Below are 14,217 nucleotides of genomic sequence, written 5' to 3'. Positions count from 1 at the left end.
TTTTGAGACAGAGTCTCTCTCTGTCACCCAGGCTGGCATGAAGTGGGGCAATCTCAGCTCACTGCAACCTCTGCTTCCCAGGTTCAAGTGATTCCCCTGCCTCAGTCTCCCAAGTAGCTGGGACTACAGGCGTGCATCACCACGCCCAGCTAACTTTTGTATTTTTTTAGTAGAGACGGGATTTCACCATGTTGGCCAGGATGGTCTCGATCTCCTGACCTCATGATCTACCTGCCTCAGCTTCCCAAAGTGCTGGGATTACAGGTGTGAGCCACCGCACCCAGCTAACACGGGTACATTTTAAGAAATGTGCTGTTAGGAAATTTGATCATTTTGTGGGTGTCATAGAATATACTTATGCAAACTGCGATGGGATAGCCTACAACATACGTAAGCCATGTGGTATAGCTATTATACTCTTAAGGGACCCCCATCATAAATGCAGTTCCTCATTGACTGAGACATTGTTATGCATCACGACTATATTGACTGCTAGTAAGAACTCACACACAAGTTGAAGACCATAATTTCATTCTTACCTTCAATCTCATCCCTTCTGCATGGGTATCTTTTTGCCTTTCAGATCCTGCTAAATCCACCAGGTTGAGTAGGGAGGTCCGTATATTCACTATCTCATTACTTTTCTCCATTGACTCTATTGTAATTGTAAAGACAGCATGAGACCTAGACGATTCTCTGTTCATTGATGTTGATGCCACACGTCTGTTCCTCCATCCTCCAGACAACACCTATGCAAAAGGAAAACATATTAAAAGAAATGAGAGGACCAGTTACAGTGGCTCATGCTTGTAATCCTAGCAGTTTGGGAGGCCAAGTCTGGAGGATCACTTGTAGACCAGCCTGACCAACATAGTGAAACCTCACCTCTACAAAAAATAATAATAGTAATTTGCTATGTATAGTGGCAGGAACCTGCAGTCCTAGCTACTCGGGAGGTTGAGGTGGGAGGATCTCTTGAGCCCAGGAATTCAAGGCTGCAGTGAGCCATGATTGTGCCACTGCACTCCAGCCTGAGCAACAGAGCAAGATCCTATCTAAAAAAAAAAAAAGAAAAAAAGGGGGAAAAAAAAGGAACAAGGTAAGTACACTTAAAACGTAAAATAAGCACTTGAGAATCATTCATTTTATTATGAAAAATACTAACATACAGCTAATTACTTTCATAGGGAAAAGGAAATATATTTACACAAAGCATATTTTCTCTTTAGAAGAGGGATTAAGAATATCTATTGCCTTTCATTGTTATCTAGCTTTTTAAGATAAATTATATTATTCCAAGTTCCAAATGGTACACAACATCCACCAAAATCAGTAGGAAATTTGTAAAGGGTGATGAGAAAGATTACTGGTCCATTAAGGAATAAACTGAAGCTATTTTCCTTTCCTTTGTGTTCCCTTTCCACGTTACAGAAAGAGAACAAACAGGAAATCAGAGTGCATAGGATCTAGAACTGGTTTTACCACCCTTTATTTGTGTTAACCTAATGTAAGTCACAAAACCTCTCTGAACCCCTTTCTTTACCTACAAAATGAGAATGTTGGACAGGAAAAACCTGTAAATTATCTTTAAGCCCAAAGTTTTGTCAGCTCTTTTGGTCTACAAGGTATTTTTTCCCTTCTATTCCCTATGGCAAGCAGGATACATGAAAGTTCAGAATGAAGGCTCTGGAATCAGATGCATCACAGTTCAACCTGTGGCTCCACTATTTACTAGGTGAGGTCTGGGGCCAGCTGGACCTTTTGAAGACTCAGCCTTCATATTTGTAAAATGGGAATGTGGGTACCTACCCCACAGAACAGAACATACAAGTTTTAGGTGCATATGAATCACCTATGGTGCAGGGGCCTTTGAAAACAGTATGCTGAGAATAGATAGGGCTCAAGGACAGTATCTCCAATTGAACTTTTAATGAACTCCCGTAGGCGCCAAGAAGGCGAGCAGATAAGGAAGAGCATAGAAACAAGGAACTGAGTAGAAGGTTACATCTGGGAAAAGAAAGTTTGTTTTGCATTGCATTCTTTCTGCTGACGTGGGGTTTATGGGGTATAAATAAAGTGAGGCAGAGGCTCTGAGCGCGGCCGCCATGTTCTCTGTGTGTCTTTGTCTTTTGTGTGTTCTTTCATTCTCCACCACCCCCGGCACGGACCCCAACAAGTGGCGCAGCGAGCAGGGTCAGCACAGGTGAGTAGGGGAGAACAAGAAGGGGAACCCCCTAGGGACGGGTAAGGCCCGGATATTGTTAAGGGGAACCTTCCTAAGCTTTCATTATGGGAATTCCATCTCTCTGGCCTCAGAATATTTACGCCTGTTTCAAGGACTGTTGCTGTCTATAGGAGTAGAAGTGAAAGAAAAAGACTTTGAAGTGATTGTTTGCCCATGCTGAACAACATTGTTACTAGTTTCAGTATCAGACTAAAGTGCAGCTGAATCGCAGAGAATGGTTACAGGTAGTAAAAGCTCTGCTTAGAGCTCTCCAGTTAGGGGATATTATGCCTCCAAAATTGTGGACCTTGTGTAACTCTATCACTCAGACATCAGAGTTACTTGAGACTGATTCAGAGTGTGGTGATGTAGCCACAGGAGGAAAGGTATCTGAGGATTTGGGAAAAAAATAAATCTGAAATGGAGCCCATTTGTGCCAGGATAACAGAGGATGGGGGGGTGGGTAGCAAAAGGGGGAGAAGAGAAAAAGCCAGCTTTTCCTTCTTCTAAGGGAAATTCTGACATGCAGAGTATTATGGAAATGCTTCAACAAATATTACAGATATATTCTTCTAATTCACCTTTGCGAGCTTTCCCTGTTTCTTTTCCTTCTGCCCTGTTAAAAAAGGATTTTCCAGAGCCTCCAACCCCCCGGCTTCCTTATCTTTACCTTTGTTTGGCAAAGTTGAAGCCCTGTTCACATCAGACATACTTTAAATTTATACTAAACACCTGTTTAATATGTCAAAACCAGTGTATATGTATATCTTATTGTTTGTTAAAATATTATGAGTATTTCAATAGTCAATAAATAAGCACATTAATATTAACTATTAATATTAATATAGTATTAATAACCCCAGCTAGGGAATTGTTATGTTATAGGGGTGCATAGGTTCCACCAATTTACACTCCAAACAGAAGTTGAGTATTCGAGTTGCTTAACACATTAACTACCTCTTGATATTTTCTGTGTTTTTAAATTTTAACCATTGTATTGTGTATGTAATGATTCTCAATTTGGTATTAATATACATATTTCCTAGTGAGTAATGATGTTAGACATATAGGTTTATTGTCATTTCTTTGTTCTGCTACTTTTGGTTGGGTTATTTGCCTTTTCTTATTAATATGTTGGGATTCTTTATATTTGGGGATATGAGTATTATTATATATTATATATACTTTTAATTAAAAAAATATTTTTTTAAGGAGCTGGATCTGTTTCTAATTATTTGTGCTTCTTTTGCGCCTAATGCTCAGTTTTCAAATGGTGGCAATAATGTCCAATTTAATGCCTTACAAATTAAATTTTTAAAAGAAATGAAAGCTGCCATTTCTAACTATGGACCCCTATCCTTGCTCTTCTTGATATTTTTTCATCAGAAAATTTGATGATTCCTATAGACTGGAAGACTTTGGGGAAGGCTTTTCTTGATCGTTCTCAGTGGTTATAATTGCACAGCTGGTAAATGGACAAGGCACATGTACAGGCTAGAAAAAATGTTATGTGTGATCCCCCAGGACCCACTGAGGAACAACTCACAGGCACGGGCCAATATGCTACTCTTAATGCTCAGGCTGGTCTAGATGATGTTGCCTTTACTCAAATCAAGACTTTGTTTTTAAGGGCCTGAAATAAGGTAGAGATAACAGGAAAATCTTCCCTTTCCTCTGTGAAGATTTTACAGGGCACAAATGAACCCTATCCAGATTTCGTAGCCCGTCTTCAGGATGCTGTCTTGAAAATTTTGAGTGCTGGCTTTGCTTCAAAAATTTTGTTACAAACATTGTCTTTTAAAAATGCATATGCTGACTGTCAAAAATTGTTAAAATCGTTAAAGGCCAATGGGGCCAATTTAGATAAATATATTAAAACTTGTGTTAGTTTTGGAGGGGCTATTTATAATGCTCAATTATTTGCTGGAGCTTTGTCTAAAGCCTTAAAAGGAAATAACAAACAAGGTATTTGCTTTCAGTGTGGTAAACCTAGACATTTCAAAAAAGAATGTCATAAAAATTGAACACTTTTATCCCTCGAGGCAGAAAGCTGCCTTCAGAGGTGTTCAAATGTTGTGATAAAGGTCGACATTGGACAAATAAATGTCATTCTAAAACTGATAGAAGTGGAAATTTACTGTCTCCTCTCCTGGGAAATGGGAGTCGGGGCCCACAGGTTTGAGGCCCCAACAATTACAATGTAAGTCTACTACAATATTCAGTGAGCAATGGCCTACAACATTAAGGAATAAATTCAAGTCCTCCTTAAGGATCCCACACCTTACCCCAGTTTCTCAGCTTTATGCGGCAACTAAGCAGAGCGCCGCTGCTGACTTAGCTATTACTCAGCCTTATACTTTATCTCCTAATAGAGGAGTATATAAATTAGCTATTAGAGTGTGTGGCCCTTTGCCAAAAGGACATGTAGGACTTTTGTTAGGTCAAAACAACAGTGCTATATGGAAGTTAATGATGATTTCAGAAATCATTGATCTTGATGTTACTAATAAAATTCTTATTATGGTACAAGTTCACAATTTATATGCCTAGAGGCAGGGGAACATCTTCTCAATAGGGAGGGTTTGGTAGCACAGAAAAAACTGTTTTTTGGGAAACTTTAGTTTCTAATCAAAAGCCCTTATGTTCATTGCATATTAATGAAATAGTTTTTAAAGGGTTAATTGATATGGGGGTGAATATGTCTATTATTTGTTTAAATTAGTGGCCTATACAATGGGAAAAAAGATAAGTTTCAGTTATACTCACTGGCTTGGGTGCTGCTTCTGTGGTTTATCAAAACGTAGAACCTTTAACCTGTGTCAGTCCTAAAGGTCAACAAGGTCAAGTGTTTTTTTATATTATTCCTATCAATATTAATCTTTGGGGACAAAATCTTTCATAACAATTTGGTGCTTTTTTAAACATTCTTCATATTTCCTCAGCTATCAAAAATATGATGTTCAAAATGGGCTACAATCTTTTAAACTCATAGCCACTGTTCACCAGCCTCAAGTTTTATAATTAAAGTGTAAAACGACCACTCCTCTTTAGGTGAAACAGTGGCCATTATCTAAAGAAATACTTAGGATTTTAAAAGAGTAAGTCAAAAAACAAATGGCCGAGAGGAATCTAAAGCCACGTACTTCTGCATGGAATTCCCGTCTTTGTCTTGTTCTTAAAACTATAAATGTTTACATTCAACCTAGGCAAAGTTTACAGCTCGGTCTTCCTAATCCTGCCCTTATCCCACAAAGTTAAAAATTAATGGTCATAGATCTCAAAAATTGTTTTTTCTCTATTCCATTACAACCTCAAGATTGTAAAAAGTTTGCCTTTATTATTCCTAAATATAATAATGGACAACCTATTCAAAAATATCAGCAAAAGCTTCTTCCCCAGGGTATACTTAATAGCCCTACTATATGTCAAAAATTCGTACATAGGACTTTAAATCCTGTAAACAATCAGTTTCTAACTGTGTTAATTTATCATTGTATGGATCTTCTCTGTCCCTGTTTTTAATAATTTTCAGCCACTTTCTCGATATCAATGGAAAGTTTTACCTCAAGGTACGTTAAATAGCCCTACCTTGTGTCAAGAATTTGTCCATAGGGCCTTGGATCCTGTTCGAAAGCGTCATCCTTCTGTTTTTTTATATCATTATATGGATGACATTCTTCTTGCTGCACCCACCAGAGAAAAGCAGCAAGATGCTTTTGTATCATTACAAACTCAGCTTTCTTTCTACTCACTTAATATTGCCACAGAAAAAATTTAACTGGATTTTCCTATTCAATATTTAGGTTATACCTTAAGAACACAAAATATTCGACCCCAAAAAATTCAAATTCGACGTGATCATTTAAAAACATTAAATGATTTTCAAAAGCTTCTAGGAGACATTAATTGGATGCGTCCTGTTTTAGGAATACCAACATATCAGTTATAACATCTTTTTTCTATTCTAGAAGGAGAGAGTCACTTGGACAACTCACGCCATTTAACTCCTTTGGTTTTACAAGAACTCCAGCTTGTTGAAGAGCAACTTCAAAAGGCCCTTCCTTTTATTTCATACTTTACCTTCTCCCACAGGAATGATTCATCAAACTAGTCGACCACTAAAATGGATCTTTTTGTCCAATAAAATATCTAAACGCTTGGCTACTTATATCGATCGTTTAGCTGAACTGATCATCAAAGGACGGCATCACTGTTGACAACTTTGGGGAGGAGATCCTTCCTTAATTATTCCTCAATTCACTCATAATCAGATCACTTATCTTTTTGCAACTTCTGATTCTTGGCAAGTTGCTTGCGCTTCTTTTGTTGGACAATTTTCTACCCAATATCCTAAGTCTCCGATCTTTTCATTTTTTAGGCAACATTCTGTGTTGCCTTTCTCACCAATTTCTGTATTTCCTGTTCAAGGTCCTACCTTTTTTATTGATGCTAGTAGCAATGGTAAGGCTGGATATTGGAGTGTTCATCAATCTCGAGTTACAGTTTATCCTTATCCCTCGGTGTAACAGGGAGAACTGTTTGCTATTCTCATGGTCTTACCTGATTTCCCTACTACTGGTTGTAACATTGTTAGTGATTCTCAATACGCCGTTTATGTTACTTCTTATATTTCTCAGGCCACTTTACCTCTTTGTGCTACTTCTTCTCTTCAAAAACTCTTTTCCTTGTTATCTTCTACTTTGAGCCAACGTCGAGCTCCTTTATTCATCACTCATCTTCATTCTCATTCTCAATTTCCTGGACCATTAGTTCATGGTAATACTCAGATTGATTCGCTTTTAATCGGCCACCTACATGCTGCAGAACAAAACAAGCTCGTTCTCTTATTCGAGCTTGTCTTTCCTGTGCTCCTTTGAGCATTCCATCCTTCCATCCTGGGGTTAATCCATGAGATGTCCCTTCTTTTGGACGATTAAAGTATGTTCATCATACCATTGATACATTTTCTCATTTTCAATGGGCCACTCCGTTGCCATCTGAGAAAGCTGATTCTGTTATTACACATCTCTTGGTTTGTTTCGCCATCATGGGCATTCCTCTTATACTTAAAACTAATAATGCCCCTGCCTATGTCTCTCATAAATTACAAGTTTTCTTACAGCAATACAATATTCAACATATCACCGGTATCCAGGGCAACAGTCAAGGTCAAGCCATCATTGAGCGCGCAAATTTAACTTTAAAAACTCAACTACTAAAACAAAAAGGGGGAAATGCAGGGGCCTTTGAAAACAGTATGCTGAGAATAGATAGGGCTCAAGGACAGTATCTCCAATTGAACTTTTAATGAACTCCCGTAGGCACCAAGACGGCGGGCAGATAAGGAAGAGCATAGAAACAAGGAACTGAGTAGAAGGTTACATCTGGGAAAAGGAAGTTTGTTTTGCATTGCATTCTTTCTGCTGACGTGGGGTTTATGGGGTATAAATAAAGTGAGGCAGAGGCTCTGAGCGTGGCCGCCATGTTCTCTGTGTGTCTTTGTCTTTTGTGTGTTCTTTCATTCTCCACCACCCCCGGCACGGACCCCAACACTATGGATGTTGTTAAAATTCAGATTCAGATTCAGTGTGAGGTGGAGCCTGAGATTCTGCATTTCTAACAAGCTCTCAGGTGATGTTGATGTTCTGAGGACCACAGTTTTGGTAGGAGAGTCACAGTATATATAGGGTAAAATGGGGAAATTAGTATCTTTATCTCAAAGGGCATGTTGAAAATTAAGTAAAATAATGTGTACCAAAAAAGGTAGCACAGTGCTTGGCACCTTCACTCAATAAATTGTAGCTGTTGGCAGGGCGCGGTGGCTCACGCCTGTAATCCCAGCACTTTGGGAGGCCCAGGTGGGCGGATCATGACGTCAGGAGATCAAGACCTATCTGGCTAACATAGTGAAACCCCGTCTCTGCTAAAAATACAAAAAATTAGCCAGGCGTAGTGGCACGCACCTGTAACCCTAGCTACTCGGGAAGTTGAGGCAGGAGAATCACTTGAACCCAGGAGGCAGAGGTTGCAGTGAGCCGAGATCAGGCCATTCCCATCCAGCCTGGGCAACAGAGAGTCCTAGCTATAATAACCCTATTAATCATCAACAGTATAAAACTGAAATTATTTGTATCATTTTTCTTTTTTTTAAGATGGAGTCTCACTCTATTACCCAGGCTGGAGTATAGTGACATGTTCATGTCTCACTGAAATCTCTGCCTCCCAGGCTCAAATGATCCTCCCACCTCAGCCTCTGGAGTAGCTGGGAGTACAGGCATGCATCATCATGCCTGACTAATTTTTTTGTATTTTTAGTAGAGTCGGGGTTTCACCACGTTGGCCAGGCTGGTCTTGAACTCCTGACTTCAAGTGATCCGCCACCTTGGCCTCCCAAAGAGGCTGCGATTACAGGAGTGAGCCACTGCCCCCAACTATTTGTATCTTGTATATTCCTTGGATAGTACTTTATGCTTTCTTTCTATAACAATAAATACTGTATATTACATATTAAATACATCTGAAATACATTCATACAGCTATAAAAAGAGAGAAAGAGAGAGATCCTCCAACCTGAGACAAATTCCAAAATACTATTATTTAAAAAAAGCACCTGGGCACCATGGCTCACGCCTATAATCCCAGCACTTTGGGAGGCCGAGGCGGGTGTATTACCTGAGGTCAGGAGTTCAGGACCAGCCTGACCAACATGGTGAAACCCCATCTCTACGAAAAAATACAAAATTTAGCTGGGCGTGGTGGCAGACACCTGTAATCCCAGCTACTTGGGAGGCTGAGGCAGGAGAATCTCTTGAACCCAGGAGGCAGAGGTTGCAGTGAGTCGAGATCGCGCCATTGCACTCCAGCCTAGGCAACATAGTGAGACTTGGTCTCTAAAATAAAAAAGGCAAGGTATAAAAATAGCACAGTATGCTGTCACTTGTGCAACATAAGGAGAAAAAGCAAATACAAGCATGTTTGCTTGAATACTTCTACAAAAATCAAAATAAAAAATCAAAAACAAAAATACTTGGTGAATGTTCATAGACTGGGAGACTCAATGTTGTTAAGATGCCAATTCTACCAAAAATAATTGATAGATTCAACACAATCCCACTCAAAATCCCAGCAGCCTATTTTGTAGAAATTGATAAACTGGTTCTATGTAAATGAAAATGCAAAGGACAATGAATAACCAAAATAATTGTTAAAAAGAACAATGTTGGAAGACTTACTGTCCCTGATCTAAAGACACTACTTAGCAACAAGTTATGTAATAATCAAGACAGTTTAGTATTGATGAAAAGAAACAGATCAACAGAACAGAATACAGTTAGATATAAACCCATATGTGTACAGTCAATTCACCAAAGGTGCAAAGGCAATGTAATGGGAAAAAGAAAGTTTTTTTCAACAAATCATGCTGCATAGTGGATCAAAAACAAAAAGGCAAGAAAAGAAGGAAGCATTAGATGAAATAGGCAAAACACACTAAAAAAGATAGCAGAAACCAGTCTAACAATATCAACAATCATACAGTAATGTAAATAAATTAGGTAAGATACTGTCATAAGCGATTAAAAAAAAGAGCAAAGTATAGCTTTGTGGTTTACAATAAACACTTGAAATATTAAGAAACAGAAGGGGCCGGGCGCGGTGACTCACGCCTGTAATCCGCCTGTAATCCCAGCATTTTGGGAGGCCGAGGTGGGCAGATCATGAGGTAAGAGATCGAGACCATCCTGGCCAACATAGTGAAACCCTGTCTCTACTAAAAATACAAAAATTAACGGGGCACACTGGCACACGCCTGTAGTACCAGTTACTCGGGAGGCTGAGGCAGGAAAATAGCTTGAACCTGGGAGGCGGAGGTTGCAGTGAGCCAAGATCACGCCACTGCACTCTAGCCTGGTGACAGAGCGAGACTCAAAAAAAAAAAAAAAAAAGAAAGAAACAGAAAGCCTGATGGAGAAACATATACCAGGCAAATGGTAATCAAAAGAATGTTGAGTGGTATGTGAACATCAAACAAAACATATTTGTAAAGCAAAATGTGTTGACAGGAAAGTATAGGGTCAATAAAGAATTATAGATGAAAATAAAAGGAAGATATATACTAATTCTACACTTCTATATACACCGAACAAAAGAGTCCACAGCAGCAGGTCCTCCATTTCATTTCATTCAATGTTATTTTGTTACGAAGTTGAGGAAAAAAAATGATTTCCAGCCAGGGCAACTGTCTGTGTAAAGTTTATGGTTCTCCTCTTGTCTGCATGGGTTTTCTCTAGGTACTCTCGTTTCCTCCCACATTCCAAAGATGTGCATGGTAAGGGAACTGGCACATCCAAATGATCCCAGTCTGACTGACTGGATGTATGTGCCTGCAATAGAATGGTGTCCTGTCTTGGTTGGTTTCTGCCACATGTAAACCTGAACAGGAATAAGCATGGTAGAAAATGAATTAATACAAATATTGCCAAATAAAAATTCATAAAGTGGCCAGGTGTGGTGGCTCATGCCTGTAAACCGAGCACTTTGGGAGGCCGAGGAGGGCAGATCACCTGAGGTCAGGAGTTCAAGGCCATTCTGGCCAACATGACGAAACCCCACCTCTAATAAAAATACAAAAAATTAGCCAGATGTGGTGGCACATGCCTGTAGTCCTAGCTACTCAGGAGGCTGAGGCACAAGAATCATTTGAACCCAGGAGGCACAGGTTGGAGTGAGCCGAGATCGCACCACTACACTCTAGCCTTGGAGACAGAGTGAGACTCTCTCAAAAAAAAAAAAAAATTTCATAAAGTATATGATACTCATACAAATACAGGACAATAAACAATGCAGTACGAAAGTACTCAGTGAGCCCACCATATTTGTTATCGCTTGTTTCTGAACTGTATGGCGGTAGGAAGTGCTCCTGACAATTTCTACTTTGTAAACATTTATTCCTGATTTAACCCAACACCATGACTGCCATCACTCACTTATCCACCAAACCTGGGTAAACAATTATCTTAGTTGTTTTTATCATCTTTTTAAAATGAATGTATAGTTCACATTTTAATGTTTAATATTAGAAGTGTGTTGGGTCCTTATTGGGAAGTTTGGTGATGCTTTTATGACTAGAAATATGCAGTAGGAACTTAACTCTTCTTTGTATCAATTAGTCTGTAGTAAAATTGGTTTTATTATACATTGTTTCACTTAAAGTCAGTTTCCAAGAACCTCTCAGGATGTTAAGTGAGGACTTGTTGTGTTTCCATATGTGTATGTATATATACATACACATACAGAGAAAAATCGCAATGAAACTGAAAAACCAACACCTTAGTGGGAAATCAGTGCATCTCTCTGAAGTATCAATAGATTACAGGGACAAGAAAACTAGCAAAAATATAAAACCTTGTACCAAGGATACATATTCTTGTTAAGCACACATGGCACACTTGAAAAAAATTGTTATAAATCCACAAATTATGTCTCAAAAAAATCTCAAAGACTAGATGTCACATAAGACCACATTCTCTGATCCCAATGCAATTGAGAATCAACATGAGAAATAAGTTAGAAAAACCACACACTTTGGAATTTAAAATCACATTTCTAAGTAATTAATGAGTCAAAAAAATTATAGAAAAATATTTGGATCTACACGATAATTAAAATATTAAAACTTGTGTGAAGTTAAAGAAGTATTAAGAAGTAAAAATTTATAGCATTAAATACTTATATCACAAAAGAAATGCCAACACGAGTAAACATCCAGCTTAAGAAGCTGGAAAAAGAACAGCAAGATAAACCCAGGAGAAACTAAAAACAAAGAAAATATTAAAGAGCAAGTCCATATAAACAATAACAACCATGTAAAAAGCAAACAAAATGGCAGTTATGGTAAAGATTGTAAAAATGTGAATACTAGGAACAACTTTATGCCAATATACTTGAAAACTAAGAGGAAACTGAAATTTTTCTAAGAATACATAACTTACTAACACTGACCCAAGAAGAAATAAAATGGCTGCATGGCTCTATTAAAATAATTTTTTTTTGTAGTTAAAAATCTTCTCACAAGACCCAGATAATTTTGCAGCTGAGTTCTACTATATATTCTAAGAATAAGTCATCCCAGGCATAAATACTTTCAGAAAACAAGTAACGTTGATAAATAAAACAAAACAAAGAGAATAGGGCCGGGTGCAGTGTCTCACGCTTATAGTGGGAGGCTGAGGCAGGTGAAATGCTTGAGCCCAGGAGTTCAAGACTGGCCTGGACAACATGGCTAAACTTCATCTCTACAAAAAAATTCAAAACTCAGCCAAACATAATGCTGTGCACTTGTAGTCTCAGCTACTAGGGAGGCTGAGGTGGGAGGATCTGTTAGGCCCAGGAAGTCAAGGCTGCAGTGAGCCATGATTGTCTGTGTCACTTGTACTCCAGCCTGGATGACAGAGTGGGACCCTGTCTCAAACAAAAACAAAAACAAAAACAAAAACGGAATAGGACAAAGGAAATTACAGATTGATCTCAATTTTTTAAATTGATGAAAAATACTAAACAAAATATTAGCAAATCTTAATCTAGTACTTTATCAAGTTAACATGTTAAAGAAGAAAAAACACAAGATTATCTCAACAACAGTGGAAAAAGCATGAAACAAAACTTTAACACACATTCTTGATTTTTTAAGATAGTTAGCAAGGTAACTGATTATAAAAGCATCTTATAAAAATCAACTGCATTTTGGCCGGGCGCGGTGGCTCTTGCCTGTAATCCCAGCACTTTGGGAGGCTAAGGCAGGTGGATCACGAGGTCAGGAAATCGAGACTATCCTGGCTAAAACGGTGAAACCCTGTCTCTACTAAACAACAACAACAAAAAAAATTAGCCAGACGTAGTGGCAGGCGCCTGTAGAACCAGCTACTCGGGAGGCTGAGGCAGGAGAATGGCGTGAACCCGGGAGGCAGAGCTTTCAGTGAGCCGAGATCACGCTACTGCACGCCAGCCTGGGCAACAGAGCGAGACTCCATCTCAAAAAAAAAAAAAAAGAAAGAAAAATTCAACTGCATTTCTATACACACCAAACAGTAAATGTAATTTTAAAAAGAGACTATGTGCTGGGCGCAGTAGCTCATGCTTGTAATCCTAGCACTTTGGGAGGCCAAGGCGGGTGGATTGCCTAAGCTCAGGAGTTCAAGATCAGCCTGGGCAACATGGTGAAACTCTGTCTCTCCTAAAACACAAAAAATTAGCCAGGCATGGTAGTGTGCACCTGTAGTCTCAGCTACTTGGGAGGCTAAGGCATGAGAATTGCTTGAACCTAGGAGACAGAGGTTGCAGTGAGCTGAGATCACGCCACTGCACTCCAGCCTGGGCAACACAGCAAGATTCTGTCTCCAAAAAAAAAATAAATAAATAAAAAATAAATAAAAATGAAAATAAAAAAAGATTATTACAGCAACTAAAAACATAAGGTATACTGGAATAAAGTTAACAAAAAGTATGTATGACTTTTATGATGAAAATTATTAAAATTATATTGCAAGACATTAAAGATCTAAATAAAAGAGGAGACATACCATGTTAATGTATGGACTGAATATTGTAAAACATTGTAAAAAAATGTTATCCCTCTAAACTGGTCTATAACTGCAATGTAATTCCAATAAAAAACTCAACACAATTTCTTGAGTATGTATGCATACACACATTTGGTCACAAGTAGAACCTGTCTCTTGCTTGGGGGAGTCTCAATTTAAATAGCTGGAATCAAGAGGCTTGTTGAAGATAAAAGAATAAATTATGAAATATCATACAGCAGTGAAAATAAATGAAATGCAACATAGATTTCATAAACCACGTTGAGTTTTTAAAGTCAGAGAGAGCTAAATATGTGTTTTTTCAAACTCAAAAAGAGGCAAAACCACATATATATTGATTTAAAAGTGGAAGAAAATGATAATGACATTCAACTTAGTGCTTAATTTTGGAGAGGA

General features: G+C 38.4%; 1 protein-coding gene across 1 annotated transcript in view; it reads right to left on the bottom strand.

The window, feature by feature from the left end:
* Positions 1–14,217, bottom strand: part of LOC105480317 (kinesin family member 15) — a 97,941-nt gene that overhangs the window by 58,693 nt on the left and 25,031 nt on the right. Inside the window, exon 8 of the mRNA XM_011738987.2 lies at positions 540–749. Coding sequence (XP_011737289.2) covers positions 540–749 — 210 coding nt within the window. The remainder of the gene's footprint in view (positions 1–539; positions 750–14,217) is intronic.

Source organism: Macaca nemestrina, chromosome 2, assembly GCF_043159975.1.
Source record: "Macaca nemestrina isolate mMacNem1 chromosome 2, mMacNem.hap1, whole genome shotgun sequence".
Lineage (NCBI taxonomy): Eukaryota > Metazoa > Chordata > Mammalia > Primates > Cercopithecidae > Macaca > Macaca nemestrina.
This window is presented reverse-complemented; position numbering and strand designations above follow the sequence as displayed.